Source organism: Diabrotica virgifera, chromosome 1 (assembly GCF_917563875.1).
Source record: "Diabrotica virgifera virgifera chromosome 1, PGI_DIABVI_V3a".
Classification (NCBI taxonomy): domain Eukaryota; kingdom Metazoa; phylum Arthropoda; class Insecta; order Coleoptera; family Chrysomelidae; genus Diabrotica; species Diabrotica virgifera.
Window position 1 is genome coordinate 21,142,093 of NC_065443.1, and position 18,029 is coordinate 21,160,121.

Here is an 18,029-nt window from a genome sequence, read left to right on the forward strand (position 1 = left end):
ATTGTAAAATCCGGAGATATGGGATGCAGCCAGAAAGCAGTTTATTAACGAAAAGTCTTGGATTTAAAATATTGTTTATTATATTTTTATTTCAATTATTCTAATTGTTTAAAAAGTAGTAAACTTTGTATCTAGGGCTTTTCGTTTTCCTCGTAATAAAGAATTTATTGTTTATATTTTTTGTTTTACTGCAACTTCGTTTCCAAATTAGATTAATTTTAATTAACTATTTAGATGGGAAATAAGCCACAATTAAATTGAAAAAAAATTTATTAACGTTTCGACGACCAAATCGGGTGTCGTTGTCAAAATACTACTAGTATTATTTTGTATTTTGACGACACCCGATTTGGGCGTCGAAACGTTAATAAAATTATTTTGTTCAATTTAATTGTGGCTTATTTTCCATCTAAATAGTTAATTATAAATATGCCACAAGGAAATAGCTTCAGAATAGATTAATTTTATAGGTTAGAGATGTTCGTTTCCAAGATAAGAACCGTCAAAACAGAAGCATGTCTCAGCTACCGTGACATTGATTTGGAGATGCGGGGATAGGGTTACAGCGTCTTCGTAAGGTATCTTAATTGTTTTGATGATTAACTATTTAGATGGGAAATAAGCCACAATTAAATTGAAAAAATAGTTTTATTAACGCTTCGACGCCCAAATCGGGTGTCGTCAAAATACAAAATACTACTAAAATAAACAAAAATGTTGCTAAGTAACAAAAATTCTTCTAATAATTTATTTAATCTGACTCATTTATATTGAAATAAGATTGAAATAGTTTTGTACACACTTATAACAACAGGTGAACAGGGAAAAGTGTACTTTTGAAGTGTGTAAATCAAATAATTCCTAGCTGAGCGCTTTCGGCTTATAAAGCCATCTTCGGAGCTATGGTCAAAAGGTTCAAAATACCACTATGAGAGATGGATCCCATGTACGATATACAAAAAGTACTTCTATTACTTGTGCAGTTTTTTTAATGATGGAAAAAATATAGAAAAAAACCTTGTCTGTCTGTTGAAAAAAGGTGGTCAATTCTTGCTGTTCTTAGTCGGAAAAGTTGAAAAACATATATATTACAAGCACAAAGGACTTTCACGAAAAACTACATTACATATAACAAAAATTTGATCATGGTAAGGTCAAGAGACCTTACCATCTGATGTGTGCTGTGTCAGTATGAAGAATCACATATTCTTCATACTGAGACAGCAGTTATATGTAATGTAGTTTTTCGTGAAAGTCCTTTGTGCTTCTAATATATATGTTTTTTCAACTTTTCCGACTAAGAACAGCAATAATTGACCACCTTTTTTCAACAGACAGACAAGGTTTTTTTCTATATTTTTCCATCATTAAAAAACTGCACAAGTAGGGATGGGATCCATCTCTCTTCATAGTGGTATTTTGAACCTTTTGACCATAGCTTCGAAGATGGCTTTATAAGCCGAAAGCGCTTAGCTAGGAATTATTTGTTTTACACACTTCAAAAGTACACTTTTCCCTGTTCACCTGTCATTTATATTGGCAGTTCAGACGTATATTATACATTTTAAAGTAGAAGACTTTAAAATGATATCGCCAATATTTTTATGAGTTGCGTTCCTGGGACGACTTTACTAAAAGATAGTTCATTCGATTACATGAAATCAATACCAACTCAAGAATATCCTATATATTGATATATTTTCGAATATATAAGGATATTCTTGAGTTGGGATTGATTTCGTGTAATCGAATGAACTATCTTTTAGTAAAGTCGTCCCAGGAACGCAACTCATAAATATTGCCGATATCATTTTTAAAGTTTTCTACTTTAAAATGTATAATATATGCTGAATTGCCAATATAAATGAGTCAGATTAAATAAATTATTAGAAGAATTTTTTTTACTTAGCAACAACATTTTTGTTTAGTTTAGTAGTATTTTGTATTTTGACAACGATACCCGATTTGGGCGTCGAAACGTTAATAAAATTATTTTTTTCAATTTAATTGTGGCTTATTTCCCATCTAAATAGTTAATCATAAAAATGCCACAAGGAAATAGCTTCAAAATTGTTTTGATGGCTGCATAAATTTGGACACCCATTCTATGGAGCGCCGGCATACTCTATGTAACTGAGAAGGTAAGTATATGTATTCGTGAAGGCTCCTTATTTGATCCCCGGACTTTTCTATAGAAAAGGGGTGCGAAATAAAACATAACTTTAATAATATAACTAGAGTTTAATGGTATTTACAAAATTGATTCTTTTCACAGCCAAAAATAGTTATATTAACAATATTATAAGATACTAGTTATGAGACATTACAAATTTAGAGAATTAGTTCGTTGTAATGGGATATTAAATTATTGGTATATAAAATTACAACTTTATTAAATACAATGAAATAAGTTGAATCAGTTTTAAATAAACTTTCGTAAAATCTACATAACAATAATACAGTGGAACCCCGAAAATCCGAACTAATTGGGGGGACAGCCTGTTCGGATTTCGAAAAGTTCGGATTATCCGAAAGTTAGCCTAACTAGTAAATCAAAGCTTTCATTGTCGTTGATTTTGAGTCGCAAAACGTTCTCGCAAGAGTGTGGACAATAATTTTGGACTCAAGTTGACTACAAGAGAACCAAAGTAAGTTTATGTTTAACCTGTATAAGCACTACATATTAAAGTACGTATTTATTTTTAAGAAATTTTAAATGTCAAAATCCTATTAATCCTACATTGTTCAATTTTCTGGTTTTACTCTGTATAATAAACATGTTTTTAAGTTTTGTCTTGAATTTTTTAATATTTTTCACTTTCCGTTGGTTCGGATTTGCCGAACGTTCGGATTAGCGGGGTTCGGATTTGCGAGGTTCTACTGTATTTCCAAAAATATATTTTGAATTTCATTATTGATTTACCCCAGTGTAAGTAAACAATAGCTTTGTTCGCAGATACAGTTCATGACTGATTCGCATGCGCAGTTCCGTCTTCAAGCGCTTGAAAACGGAACTGCGCATGCGAATCAGTTAGAAACCAGTCATGGACTGTCTGCGAACAAAGCTAATAGTGTTTAGATACTGATACATTCTGTTTGGTGTTTGTAGGCCGCGATAAAAAAATGATTTCTTAAATAAAGTAAATACGATTATATAATGGAAAAAAAGATAAAACGAGGTAAACAAGACAAATCTTACAAATTGAAAAAAAAAGAGACAAGACCAAAAAGAATCCAAACTAAGTACAAAAGACTAGAGCACTCAAAGTGTAAAAGAGTTGTTTTTAACGTTATTTAGCTGCAATTCTACAATTAAGGTATTAATAAAGAATTTGGGGTGAAAAAAATATTACACGAGATAAAGATGAGACGCTTTAGAAAGTCCCGAAGAGTAGATTGGTTAGGAAATATGGAAATACTGAGAAATATTCAAATAATCATAACACGAAAAGAATGAATAATTTCCATCTTCTGAATACTATAAAGATATCACTAAATATTCAAAAATAGGAGTAAACCAAGCAGTAGAACAACATTTATACGTAAAAAGAGGTTTTATAGAGGTTTTCGTTTTTATAAAGGCCAAAAGATGGCACTTTTAACATATCGAAATGATAAATTCGGGATTTTAGTAAAAACTATCTGCAATCACAACATGTACTCTTCTAAAGGTAAATCTAAAATCACTAGCATACGATATTTCAAAACAGGGGACACAGTTTCTAAAGCACGATGGGAATTGGTAGTATAAATCTTCTGAAGACTATATTCCATTAAGGAAATGCACAAATCTATATACACTAAGCGTCAAAATTATGGCATCACCTTAAAAATGGGACATTTTAAATGTCTCATATTTCCTAAACCTGTTGTTCGATTTTAGTGATTTTTTTAATATGTTATAGCTTTATTCTTCAAGAATATCGACGTAATAATATTGTTGCTAAACACATAAGTGTCATTGTATACCGGGTGTAACAATGATAGTGTGTTTTTTCCTCAAAGTTTGGAACACACTGTGGAATATTCTAGCGTATACAAAATATTGAAATTAAAACTCAACTGTAACCTTAGGCCATCTAAACATTTTGCTTTTTGATTCATTCGCTTATGTTGGATAATAAAAAGTTAGGTACTTTAACAACTAGCAACGTTCTTCATCAAAACAAAGCGTTTCTAAATAAGTGCGACAAACTTTAAGGGGTAATTCTGCATGAAAAAATAATGACCGTTTACTTTATAAACATGTGTCCGCAAGTGCTTCGTTTCCGAGATACGGGATGTTGAATTTTTTCTTACAAACTGACGATTTATTTATTGCTCTAAAACCGGTTGAGATATACAAATGAAATTTGGTAGGTTTTAAGAGGTAGTTATTGCGCATTTTTTGACGTACAATTAAGAATTTTATATTCACCATTGGCGTGCATACGGGTCATATTACCCGTATGCACGCCAATGGTGAATATAAAATTCTTAATTGTACGTCAAAAAATGCGCAATAACTACCTCTTAAAACCTACCAAATTTCATTTGTATATCTCAACCGGTTTTAGAGCAATAAATAAATCGTCAGTTTGTAAGAAAAAATTCAACATCTCGGAAACGAAGCATTTGCGGAGATATGTGTATAAAGCAAACTGTCATTATTTTTTCATGCAGAATTACCCCTTAAAGTTTGTCGCACTTATTTAGAAACACCCTGTATTGATGAAGAACGTTGCTAGTTGTTAAAGTACCTAACTTTTTTATTATCCAACATAAGCGAATGAATCAAAAAGCAAAATGTTTAGATGGCCTAAGGTTACAGTTGAATTTTAATTTCAATATTTTATATACGCTAGAATATTCCACAGGGTGTTCCAAACTTTGAGGAAAAAACACACTATCATTGTTACACCCGGTATACAATGACACTTACCTGTTTAGCAACACTATTATTACATCGATATTCTTGAAGAATAAAGCTATAACATATTAAAAAATCAATAAAATCGAACAACAGGTTTAGGAAATATGAGACATTAAAAATGTACCATTTTTAAGGTGATGCGATACTTTTTTGGCGGAGTGTATATCTTGAAAAACTGAGCTACCTTAAGCATAAAAACAATATTTTTTATACCAGAAAAGACTAAAATAAATTATTCATGGCGGTTTTCGTTTGTACAACGGCCAATAGATGGCGCGTTTGATCTATCGAGGTTATAAATTCCTGATTTTAGTAAAACGTATTTCCGATCACACTATGCACCCTTATAAAAATAAAAGGTAACTTAAAATGATTATCCAGTAATATATTTTTAAAACAGACGGTAAAGTTTCTAAAAAACCGAAAGAAACGGGCAATTTAAGTCTTCTGTATATTGTACTTCATATATGCAAAACTTCTATAAATATTCAGGAATGGGGATATCTCAACAATTATAACAAAATTTTTATATCAGAAAAGAGTGAAAGCGAATATTGAGAGGTTTTCGTTTTGATACCAATAGAGGGCGCGTTTGATCTGTTTCAGTCATAAATTCTGGATTATAGTAAGACTATCTGGAAAACACCATATTCGAAAGAAACTGGCAATTCTTCTGTATTATATTTCATAATGATCTACAGAACCTTCCAGTAATAGAGGTACAGTCCCGGTCACTCAATAGTTTAAGCATCACGATTCCTAAAACCATGAAAGAAATTGATAATTTAAATAATTCACGAGGAAAATAAATTTATTGTAAAAGGTATATTTTAAAATACCCTAAAAAGGGTCACAAGACAAAACGTTTTTGGATTAAGAAATCCATCATCAGTGTTCTAGAAGCCAAAAAATAGCATGCCTGAGCCACCAAAATGTGTTGGGTAAAAACCCTTTAAATGTAAAAGATTATGTTATGTTACATATTTGAATAAAATGTTAATGATGTTCTAGATATGCCTGAAGTTACCCAGGGCAATAAAGGACCACGTGGGAAGAGTCCTGTGTGGCCCTGGGTAACATCCAGGCATATCTAGAACATCATTAACATTTTATTCAAATATGTAACATAACATAATTTTTTTTTTCGGAAAAAAAATTCCAACCACGTGGGCAGAGTCCTGGGAACATCCAGGCATATGTAGAACATCATCAATATTTTATTCAAATATGTAACATAACATAATCTTTTACATTTAAAGGGTTTTTACAACACATTTTGGTGGCTCAGGCATGCTATTTTTTAGCTTTTAGAACACTGATGATATATTTCTTAATCCGAAAACGTTTTGTCTTGTGACCCTTTTTTAGGGTATTTTAAAATATACCTTTTAAAATAAATCTAGTATTTTTTTTTGATAATTTAAATCTTTCAAAGGTTTTATTTCATTAATGAGCTGTTAAAACTCTATAAACCTTCAGTGATGAAATAAGAAAATAAAAAATAATCCTACAAGATCGGAAGCAAAAACATTAGAGAACGAATTAACAATGATGACAGAGAACTTTACAGGTTATGTTAGGTTAAATTTTATTTATAAAAGTATAATAAAAACGGTATTGAGTCCAAAAACAATCAACATAAACACATGAAATAAAAGTAGACACAAACGGATAATGATTAAAAAAGCTAAGAAAAACTGACCTTATCCAGCATGTAAATAAATAAGAATATTAAAAGTTCACAACCTTAAAGCTTGGAGGCGCAATCTGTTAGTTGTCGCAAAATAGACAGGCAGAAAAATGAATAATATGTTTGGCATATCGCACTTATCTTATGAATGTTTTTGTTTGCTTTCAACGAAAATTGATTATTTTTGTTATTTGCCCAATTGAGATTGATTGATTTCATTAAGGGGATTCTTGTGGTCCTGCGCCATTGGTCTAGCTTCGTATGTACATATAGTAACCCCATGATGGTGAGCTTCGAAGAATTCTCCTTTCAGTCCTATGTAATATATTTTAGTACTTTCTCCTCCGAAGTTGGATGGAAAATGTAACGTTAGATGGTTGACGTTGTTGAAAGTGACTATCCTAAAATAAAAAAAAAAAAAAATCATTTGAACATGTACAAAAATTGTTAGAAAAAAATTTGGAAAAAAAGTATCGTTAATATAAATTTTTGGTATTATTTATACTCTTTTATTGTCCCGGTAGATGATAGATCTACTTCAGGAATATTTCCCTGCCCATGTGAGCCATAATAATCTCCCAATATCCTGGTACCTGGGGTCCTAGGCCCATTCTCTCACCTAATTACCAAAGGGTCTCTTTCCATATCCTACACTGATATCGGGCAGCCGCAATATCAGTACCAATAAGGGAAATGATCCTGGATGGTCTTTTATTGGATACTAGAAGTTCCAGTTTCTGAAGTTATACTTCTTTATAGACCAGTGCAGATAGCTCTAAAATGGACCAAAAAAATAAAAAATTAATAGCTTGATGAGAACAATTCCAAATGAAAGTACACATATTAGATAACATGTGGAACATTTTTCACCAAATCTGGATGAGGAGAACATGGGTTGGGGGAGCGTTTTTAGGGGTGAAAACGGTTAATTACGATTTGCGGCAAAACGGCACATCCTATCGAAAAAAGTTAAATCGCAAAGTTGTAGGTAATAAAAAGATCTACAACTTTTGTAAATAAATATTTTTCACATAACCTCAAAATATCCGAAAAAATTGGAAAATTCGATGTTTTTGATTTTATTTTTTTTTTCTCACTGAAAAAAAATTTTTTTTACCAAATATGGTGGAAACTTACCTCTTTCTGTCCCAAACACGCTGTAATTTTTCTGTATAAAAATATTTTTTTAAACGCTTGTTTTTTTATGTTTTTAAATTTTTTCATTTGAAAAATCTCCCGAAATTTTTTTAGTTTTTTTAAAGAAGTTGGCATTTTTTTTGTTTATTGAAACCTCTATTTTCTGGTGGTGTAAAAAAATATATACGTTACTGTGGAAAATTTTGACACAAAAGGCAAAAATTGGAAATTTATTTTCAACCTCTCACCATTTTCAGATTCTCAGACGTAATATAAGTTGCATAGCGAGCAGGAACCAACGAACCTCTGTTAAAAATTTACTACACTAATGCCGTTGTCTGTGATTTTTAATTTTGTGAATAAATTATAGTTAAAAAAAAAATAAAAAACACGCTTTTAAAGCACTAAAAATTTAAAAATAAAATATTACTAGCTTTAATTTTAAAAGTTATTTTTAAATTTTTAGTGCTTTAAAAGCGTGTTTTTTATTTTTTTTAAAGTCGGCCTACTTACCTATAAGCTACATTTTTTTAAACTTTTTTCTCATGAACCAACATAAAAGTCGCAACAACTTTTTTAACGAAAAAGTTTATTTAATACAAAAGAAAGTAATTATTATAATTTTAATGGCCAATTTTTCATCAATTAATTAAGTTTTTGCTTCTTTGATGGCATTTCTTCATCACATTCGGTAACAGATTCTGCAGTTTCCTCTATGCAGCTTTCCGCAGCTATGCAACTTACATTACGTCTGAGAATCTGAAAATGGTGAGGGGTTGAAAATAAATTTCCGATTTTTGCCTTTTGTGACAAAATTTTCCACAGTAACGTATATATATTTTTTTAAACCATCAGAAAATAGAGGTTTCAATAAACAAAAAAAATGCCAACTTCTTTAAAAAAGCTAAAAAAATTTCGGGAGATTTTTCAATTGAAAAAATGCTTACATTTTCCCTTAAACATAAAAAACAAGAGTTTTAAAAAATATTTTTATACAAAAAAATTACAACGTGTTTGGGACATAAAGAGGTAAGTTTCCACCATATTTGGTAAAAAAAAATTTTTTTCAGTGAGAAAAAAAAATAAAATCAAAAACATCGAATTTTCCAATTTTCTCGGATATTTTGAGGTTATGTGAAAAATGCTTATTTACAAAAGCTGTAGATCTTCTTATAGCCTACAACTTTGCGATTTAACTTTTTTCGATAGGATGTGCCGTTTTGCCGCAAATCGTAATTAACCGTTTTCACCCCTAAAAGCGCTCCCCCCACCCATGTTCCCCTCATCCAGATTTGGTGAAAAATGTTCCACATGTTATCTAATATGTGTACTTTCATTTGGAATTGGTCTCATCCTGCTATTAATTTTTTATTGTTTTTTTGCTATTTCCACTGGTCTATTAGGCGCGATTAGGAGTGAATTTTTATTATCCTGGGCGCATGTGCACACACAGTATGGAGTTCGTTGCTAAATCTTTCAAGTTATGTATGTATCAGTGCAAAAAAGGTGTGGAAAGAATATATTAGTGTTTTTAGTAAATATATTTATTATAATTTTTGTGTCTTTGGATTTGTCTTCCTCGGGAGTAAGAGAATAAGTACTATTAAAACATTTATATATTTATACTACACTTATTATTGTCATTATGTCCGAGAAACTATATAAATAGTGCGGTCGTGGGTTATTGGTAGAGCATTCTACTACAGATCGAGAGGTTCCGGGTTCAAATGAGGACAACTGCTATTCTTTTTTTTTAATTTTTGGTATTGTTTTAATAAAAAATTTTTGAAAGTGGTAAGTATTAAAATTAGTTTAATATTTAAACAAAATAAAAATAAACTGTTTAAAATATTTATTTCGTTGAAATCATATAATAGAAGTATAACTCCTTACGTGCGTACAAAGTATACACACATTCTTTTTTTTTCTGGAAAAAGTCTTTTCCAAACTGGTAAATTATGTTAATACTTTAAAAAAGAAATGGGCAGCCTGAAAACTGACATTCTCAGAATGAGATCAAATGGCCGGGTAATGGTAAATGCCCCACAATCCATAAAATTACCAATATATTGATAAATAGCTTTGTTCATCTATTCCTCAGAAAGAGTAATGATGTTACAACTTCATACACTAAATGTTAAAATGTAGTAAAATGTAGTACTAGTCTATGCATCTACAGCCCACAGTAAAGACAAGGATATCAAAGAATTATAGGGTCATATTGAACAAATCATGTTAAAAACATGAAATACTTACTGTAATGGGTGATCTCAATGTTAAAGTCAGTAAAGGAAAATGTGAAAATTTGACTGAAGAATATGGACTTGACGAGCGCAATGAAAGAGGGGAAAGGTTGGTCGAATATGTCCAAGAAAAAGAAATGGTAATAACAAACATGTTACACAAGCTTCTACCAAGAAGATTATATACCTGGAAGTCGCTTCACGATACAGAGGATGAAACCATAAGAAGCTATGATAAAATCGTAAAGAAATGGAAGAACTATTCAATAGCGATTATGAGAGGTTGTGCATATCGATTATGTACAAGACATGAATACTGTACTTTAAATTCGGCTCTATAATATGCAAATAAAATATATCAAAATAAGTCCTTACTTAGTTACATATTCAGCAGCCCCTGTAGTATCCCTAACTAATTCAAATTCTTGATCCGGAGTGGCACTGGTATCATCAAATGTCATTTTTGGTCTATTTTTGAACCTAAAACCATAATTAACATGATTATGTCTTTAATAATAAATTGAAATTATACAGTGTAACCTTATTATAATAACAGTCAATATAACAGTTTCCTCGATTTAACAGATTTTAAGAAATTCCCTAGAACATTATCTTTAAAGGCATAGCTAGAAATAGAAATTTGGACTTGTTTCAGAAGCCACGCCTTATCATAAAATAATTTCATTACTCAGTAATGTTAAAATCGTGACTTGTGTTAAATTATTTGAAAAGTTATATTTTCAATGAATTTTGTTGAAAATGGACAGAGAAAAACTTAAAGAGCCAGGTTGCAATCTAATATTAAAAGTGTATAATTATTTTAAAAATATGAAAAGTGAAATGGACACAATGATAATGCTAAAAAATAAAACTGCTGAAGCAACAGGTAAGAAGTTTTAATGCATTTATTATTATTTTTTTATATGTTTGTATCCTCAATAAAGAACATGCCTCCTAGAGGTGGGATACAGCCAAAACTTATAGGGTAGCCCTTACAGTCGAATCCCTACTGTAAGAACCATAAAGTTAAACGATAGGTTTAAATTATATTCACAGAAAAACTGAAACATTTAAACAGTGCTTGAAATTATTTGAACTTACAATCTCATTCTAGAGGGATGAGTTTCAGAATCTTCTCCTATTATTTTAATAGCTTTAAGTTTAATATTCCCGACAAAAGGTACATTAAATAGGAGTTCCTCATCGGCATCAGATTCCACAAACTGTAATAAACAAAGAGAATGTATTAAAATAATTATTAAAAGTTGATAAAACAATAAAAATAACCAAAATTATTACTTAAAATAAGGTGACCAACTATTTTTTGTTCAAAAAGAGTACAGTTTGCAAGTATTTCATAGGTAAAAAGAAGAAGAAAAAACAATAAAAACTTTATTTTCTTTTAAAAAACATATTTTTCTTCGGAGTGGATTTTTTTGCTAAATAAGTATGTTCTCCTAATAATGTAGCCACATCCGAACAACTTCCATTTTTCATATTAAATTTGACTGTTAAGACGGCAGATAATGATTTTACAGAAAGTTGTGACTTCTCACTGCTCCAATAATCATTCCCTAATGAAAACACCCTTTCAACAGCAGCATTAGTGCCTGGACAGCATAAGGAAATTTCTATTATAACTTTTAAATTTTCATGTGGGATATGCACTACCCTAAAATGCCGAAAGGTTTCTACCCAGCTTTTGTCAAGTTCTATTTTCTCATCATTCCAATTCTTCAATTTTTCTACATTACAATATAAACTTACTTTTCGAATTTCTTCAAAGAAACTACAATGAACGAAACTATTTTACCGCCCTGACGCGAAGTGCCAGAAACGGCAAGCAATATGCGTGCGTGAAATTCTAATCACTGTCAAAATAATTTTAAATATTTAATTAATAAAACTGAAATAAAATTATCTAAAAAAAGTTTTAGAAATACAAATGAGTATAAAATTATACAAATGAGTACTTTTAGAGTACAAGATTTGAAAAGAGCACGGTTTGTGAAAAAAGAGTACCAAACTCAGTAAATGAGTAAGTACAGTTGGTTACCTTACTTAAAATAATCAAAGTCAAAGAATCAAAGGTCAAATGGGAGACAAAAGGAGAAGCAGTATATTAGTACGTATTTACAAAAACAAGGGAGATATACAACAATGTACAAACTACAGCGAGATAAAAGTACTTCATCAAACGAATCAAACCATGAAAATATGTGAGAGAGTAATTGACAAACAAATATGTGAAACCGAAATATCCAAAAATCAGTTTGGCTTTATGCAAGGGAGATCAACCAAAGATGCAATTTTCATTATAAAGCAGTTGATGGGGAAATACAAGAACAGAGAAACAAACGCTCATGTGGTATTCATTGACCTTGAGAAAGCCCATGATAGCATCCTCAGGAGATTCTGTAGTGGGCACTCAATAAGAAAGGAGTTTCAGTGGATATGTAAAGATTGTGAGAGACATGCATGAGGCATGAGGGAGTAACAACTAGCCTTAGAAAAGGTGTGGGATAGACTGATAAATTTCATAAGAAGGTAGGATTGCATCAAGCCTTCGGTGCTTAGTCCTTATTTATTCTGGATCAAATAACAGCCAAATTACCAAACTACAAAGTAACATTCCACAGTGCTTAATGTATTCTGATGATGTTGTTAGTAGAAAATAGTGAAAGTGACTTAGAACAAAAACTGGCTCTTGAGGAAAAAGGTTTAAAACTCAGTAGAACAAAAAAAAAGAGTATTTGGAATATTCATTTAATGATGGAGAGTAAAAAGAAAGAGGAACAAAGAATGTATGTGATGGAAATAAGAATGTTAAATGCATGAGTGGAGTGACAAAAAAGGATAGAATTAGGAATGGGTACTAATGGGTAGGTATATTAAACGAAGTCTAGGGGTGGCTCCAAATGTTGCCAAAATGAGAGAGCATAGGTTAAAATGTTGTGGTTATGTTCAATGTTAAGACGTTAATCACCAATATAAAAAATTGCTGATTTGCAGTGCCTGGAAGGAGTACAGGTCCTCGATTTTTGACCCTTCGCTTCATATCTGTTTAGTATACGAAGCGAATACATTCGATAACAAAGCGAAGGGTCAAAAATCGAGGCCCAGGAGAAAGACCAAAGAAGACCTGGGAGAGACACTTAGGCAGGATACGTTGGTAAAGGGGACTGATATATCTCCCAAGATAGAAGCTTACGGAGAAATGTAATTAGAAAAGCCGACTCGCATAGGGTTAAAGTTAAAGGCAAAGATAATGACCATGGTTAAAAGACTCCAAAGTCATTCTCCTATTAAGAGTTGAAATATAAATAGGCATACTTACCGCCTCAAAGTTTAACCGCTCTTCCCATGGTTTAAAGACAGTCTTTCCACTACCTTCAGTAGCTTCATTCAAACATTCTAAATTCTCTTTGTCGATCTTTGCATATAAACTGTAATGAATTCCAATTTCATCAGATTCCTGAGAATGGCTAGAATCTCCACATTTTCCATGTGGTGCCATGATTAAAGTTTTTTGTTGCTGTGGTCACAGTTAAATGCTTAAAACAACCGTGTAAAATAACGATGTAAAAGTACTTTTAAAAGAATCAATCTTAGTTTTTTTAAAAAAATTTCTAAAATAATTTACAAAAACACCGGTTTTTTATGTTCCATCATGATATTTTCGTGACGTCTAGGGGTCTAGCCTTAGACAAGGAGAACCTCTCTTTCCTTGTCTAAGGGTCTAGCAAAGCAAAAAATGAAGAATAAGAATAAACCATAGAACACAATAGATTAAAATAATTTTAAATTAAAATTATGTACTTTAATGTTTATTTCAAATTTAAAACATCTCTGTTTTATTATCTCTTACGGGATATTCCAAGTAAATTCGTTTTAATTATTTTTTATAGATTTTAAAGCAATTGTGTGAATTGTGAAAATTTTAAATTATTTTACCCTGGTTGTAGAGCTCAAAGGTAAACGTCTTGGTCTAAAGTTGACATTATTGACAGTGACAGTGACATTTTTCATTAATCTAACTAAACACGGACGGCCTGACGGCCACCTGCCAAATTATTAGAGTCTTGTCTTGTAAGTTAGCAGACAATGGTCAATTTGTGTCCCGTTTGAACAAAGTACATAATTAACAATGGATTGGGTTATATCGGACGAATTATCCTTAACAGTAGGAACTGTTGTTGGCTGGATAAGCGCCGGGGCTATGATAGTTGGGGGTGTCATACCCTACATCCCCCAATACAGACAAATACGAAAAACCAAAGATGCAGAAGGTTTCTCGTTGTTAGTGTGTCTAGCTTTATTAGTAGCTAATACTTTAAGAATAATGTTTTGGTAAGTTATCGAAGCCGTTGAATCGTAATTCCGTTAATATATTTGTTTTATTTAAGGTTTGGTAGGCATTTTGAGTATCCACTGTTAGTTCAAAGTATGATTATGAATGTCACTATGTTCTTAATGATCCACTTGTGTGTGCGGGTTAGAAATAGGAATCAGCTACTTCAGGCAAGACAAAGAATATTCACAGGTGAGTTTTGATGATATTTATAGAACCAAAATCAATAATCAATAAAAAGTCTGCACTAAATATTAGAGGTGTATGTTATGTTCTATTTACAGTTTTGTTTAGTGTTTTCCAATACCCAGCAATAATTGGATCATAATATATAGTTTTGTTCTTTAAATCTGATTTCAGTTTGAATTATTTTTGTGAGAGTTCTATTACTTAGGTAGACATTAAAAAATGTGCTTGAATTAACAATAACAATAAAAATTCATACTTTTTACTAAAATTGCTACATTATTCATTGTAAATTTATTCATTGTTTTTATCAGACGGATTTCTGTTGATAACTTGAATACTATACTGGAATAAATTATTGTAAATGTCAAATCAGATTTTGTAGACAAATTGAAAAGAACATGTTATAATTGATCATTTCGAAAAGAGGAATCTTTATGAGTGTAATATGATTGACCATAAGATCATAGGATGCATAAAGTAAAGTCTTCTAATATCTTCACAGTTGGTAGTACAGTAGAGTCCTGCTAATCCGAACTTCAGTAGTCCAAAAATCCACTTAATCCGAAACAGAATTTGGCAATAGATTTGGGGAAAATAAATATGCAGTTACTCTAAGAGCCACTACTCTATAGGTACTCCTAAAAATTACAATAAAATAATATTTCAAGTACCTATTTAACTGTAGTAAACCTTTCAAATTTTACTTTTTATTGAAATAATAAAGAATTCCTCTCCCTCGAAGCTAAATTATGCCAGCAACAACTCAATGCTTTTCGCTGTTGAGGGTTTTGAAGGTTCTACTGTAACCATTTCAATGATTTGCTGTTGATCATATAACTAGTGGCTATCATCATCAGCTCGCACCCATTTTTCTACATTATTGTTACTTGCTTCTTCACAACCAGGAATATTTTACACAAGGTCCCTTAACAAATTGGTCTCTTCAGCCTCTAGATCTGGCATTTCTTCGTAAGTAAGGCTTGGCCAAATTTTTTCCCAGGGGTTTCTTATAACTTTCTCACTCACAAATTGCCAAGCTTCTGCTAGCCAGTAAATTATGTCTTTTATATTTATTTTCTTGAGTTTTTCTAATAGTGGTAGTGATTTATCTTCATCACTGATTAGTCTCCTCAATTTCCGCTATTGACTCCAACTTTTTGTCTTGAGAAACTGTGTTTGACCATACGTCTTATTTGTATTTTTCTACCATATGTATTTTTCTATTAAAGGGTTCATTACTTCCTTCTCATTATCATAGGCTCTTATTGCATTCAAAACGAAAGAACTGTACTTAATGATAGGCATATTATTTTGATTAGGCACTATTTTATTTATCAAAATAACTCAAATCTACATCAAATGTACTTAGAGTAAAAATTTTGGCAGTAATGTCAAATGCTTTTTGAGTAAAAAGACTGTGATATCCACAGTCCCCATTATTGTTTAACCTGGCCTTAGAATATAGCAGTAATTGGATCATAATATATAGTTTTGTTCTTTAAATCCTTTTTCAAATTTAATTATTATCGAAAGAATTCTATTAGAAATTAAATAATAACGTCTGTGTCTTTCTCATACCTTGTAACTGCAAAATCACGATTGTTCAGGAGACTAGAAAACATGGGTGTACGAGCTGTGTCTTTCTCATACCTTGTAACTGCAAAATCACGATTGTTCAGGAGACTAGAAAACATGGGTGTACGAGTATGGTTAACAAACAAAGTTTTTTGTACAAGCGAGTTTAGCTTTACATTGTACAAATCTGCAAAAAACGCATTTTCCAATTTTTGTGAGTTACGAGGTATTAGAACTACACAGATGATACATCTGTTTGAATGAACAATACTAATAAAAGTCCATACTTTTTACTAAAATTTCTACATTTGTATACATATTATATTGTTCATTGCAAATTTATTCATTGGTGTTATCAAACTGATTTCTGTTGATCAATTATTTATTTTAAGTTAGTTTTAAAATATGTAGTTACCATGTACAGTACAAACTCTTTTATTTCTATGCTATGTTCTTCTGTTGGTCAGTGCATGTTAATGATTGAGATGTTAAAGGTCTTTCAGTTTTTGGTAAATCTAAATATGTATGGTGTTCAGATTAATGTGTAAGTAACTCCTTTGCACAAGTTAGAATAGGAGGGAAAACATCAAATGCTTCTGCATAAATTCTGGACTGAGACAGGTAGATCCACTGTCCCCATTATTGTTTAACCTGGCCTTTTGTCATGGTTCAAGGGGACACCAGAATTACAATTCATACATGAAATAAGAAGATGTAACACTCACGAGTGAAAGAGAACCAGTGATGGGTATATGTGAAAGACATTTTAGTGAACTACTGAATTGGCAAAATACAGATGAGAATAAAAATTTCCTTATAGAGGATGATGGTATAATAACACAACTGTCTAGTGAAGGAAAGATTAAGAGTATAAAAGTATGATCAATGGGCTGGATATATCAAAAGATTGGGAGAAAATGAAATAGCTGCGGCCAAATGCTAAAGAATGGAGGGGAAAAACTACAAAAAGGATGCACAGTGTATAGCCTTATCGAGTTTTATATTATGGCCCGTATACAAAAAGGGGGATAGATTGGCATGTAAAAATTACCGATGTGTTGCTCTATTGCAGGGGTGGGCAAATACTTTTAAGCGCGGGCCAAAATGAAATTTTCAAAATGGTCCCGGGCCGGAGACCTATACCCAGCATGTACGCTGCACACACGCTAATGTTTTTGGTGGAGGTTTTTTTCTGCCCAAGAAATTTTTTGACAAAAATACTATAAGTATCATATTAAAGCATTTGGACAAAGACATTTGACTATTAGTAATAGATAATACTAATAATAAATTGTCATAGTTGGGGTGTGGGTGTACATGCGAACAATTTGTTCCCAGTAAAATTACGAAATTTTGAATGTGGTCCATTATATTAAGCCATAACAAGAATCTAGATAAAAAAGAAATTTAGAAATTCAAGGGCAGCCTTTATGAAGATAAGGAAATTTCTGAGTAACCAAAGATTCAATCTGCAAATCTGATATCGAATGGCAAAACGTTATGTCAAGTCAACCATCATTGACGAAATTCAAAGGAGACGACTGATCTGGTATGGTCATGTAGAAAGAACGGATGACGAGAGGCTTCCAAAACAGATTTTAAAATTGACGCCAAGGGGAAGAAGAGAAGAGGGCCGAAACAATCCTAGCTGTGTGACATTCAGAAGGTAATGCCAAAAAAGAACCTTTACCCTGGCGAACACAACGACGGACGGACGAAGCTGGAAACTGGGAACCGGAAGGCGGAGAACCCTATAAAAAACCGGGATAATAATAAAAATGGTATATCCACTCCACTCTTGTTTATTGAATTGTTAATGCTGACTTAATGAGAAAGCTGGAAGCTTTTGATATGTGGCTCTTTAGGAGAGTTTTGAAAATACCATGGACCGATTATATTAGAAGTTTAAAATTAGAAATCAACCTCGATGGA

At 31.7% G+C, this 18,029-nt stretch overlaps 2 protein-coding genes across 3 annotated transcripts in view; one reads left to right on the plus strand and one right to left on the minus strand.

The window, feature by feature from the left end:
• Window positions 1-2,221: 2,221 nt before the first annotated feature.
• LOC114324622 (PITH domain-containing protein GA19395) lies at window positions 2,222-13,695 on the minus strand. The gene is made up of 4 exons (XM_028272491.2): window positions 13,320-13,695; window positions 11,084-11,205; window positions 10,358-10,462; window positions 2,222-7,003 (listed from the first exon to the last, which is right to left on the minus strand). Exons 1-4 carry the CDS (start codon window positions 13,497-13,499, stop codon window positions 6,790-6,792), a joined length of 621 nt encoding a protein of 206 aa, XP_028128292.1. The 5' UTR covers window positions 13,500-13,695; the 3' UTR covers window positions 2,222-6,789.
• Window positions 13,696-14,006: 311 nt separating this feature from the next.
• Window positions 14,007-18,029, plus strand: part of LOC114324621 (solute carrier family 66 member 2) — a 57,380-nt gene continuing 53,357 nt past the window's right edge. The window contains exons 1-2 of one of the 2 annotated variants that reach the window (XM_028272489.2): window positions 14,007-14,332; window positions 14,389-14,525. In XM_028272489.2, coding sequence (XP_028128290.1) covers window positions 14,130-14,332; window positions 14,389-14,525 — 340 coding nt within the window. In that variant the 5' untranslated portion in view covers window positions 14,007-14,129. The remainder of the gene's footprint in view (window positions 14,333-14,388; window positions 14,526-18,029) is intronic. The other variant, XM_028272490.2, reaches the window with a different exon arrangement.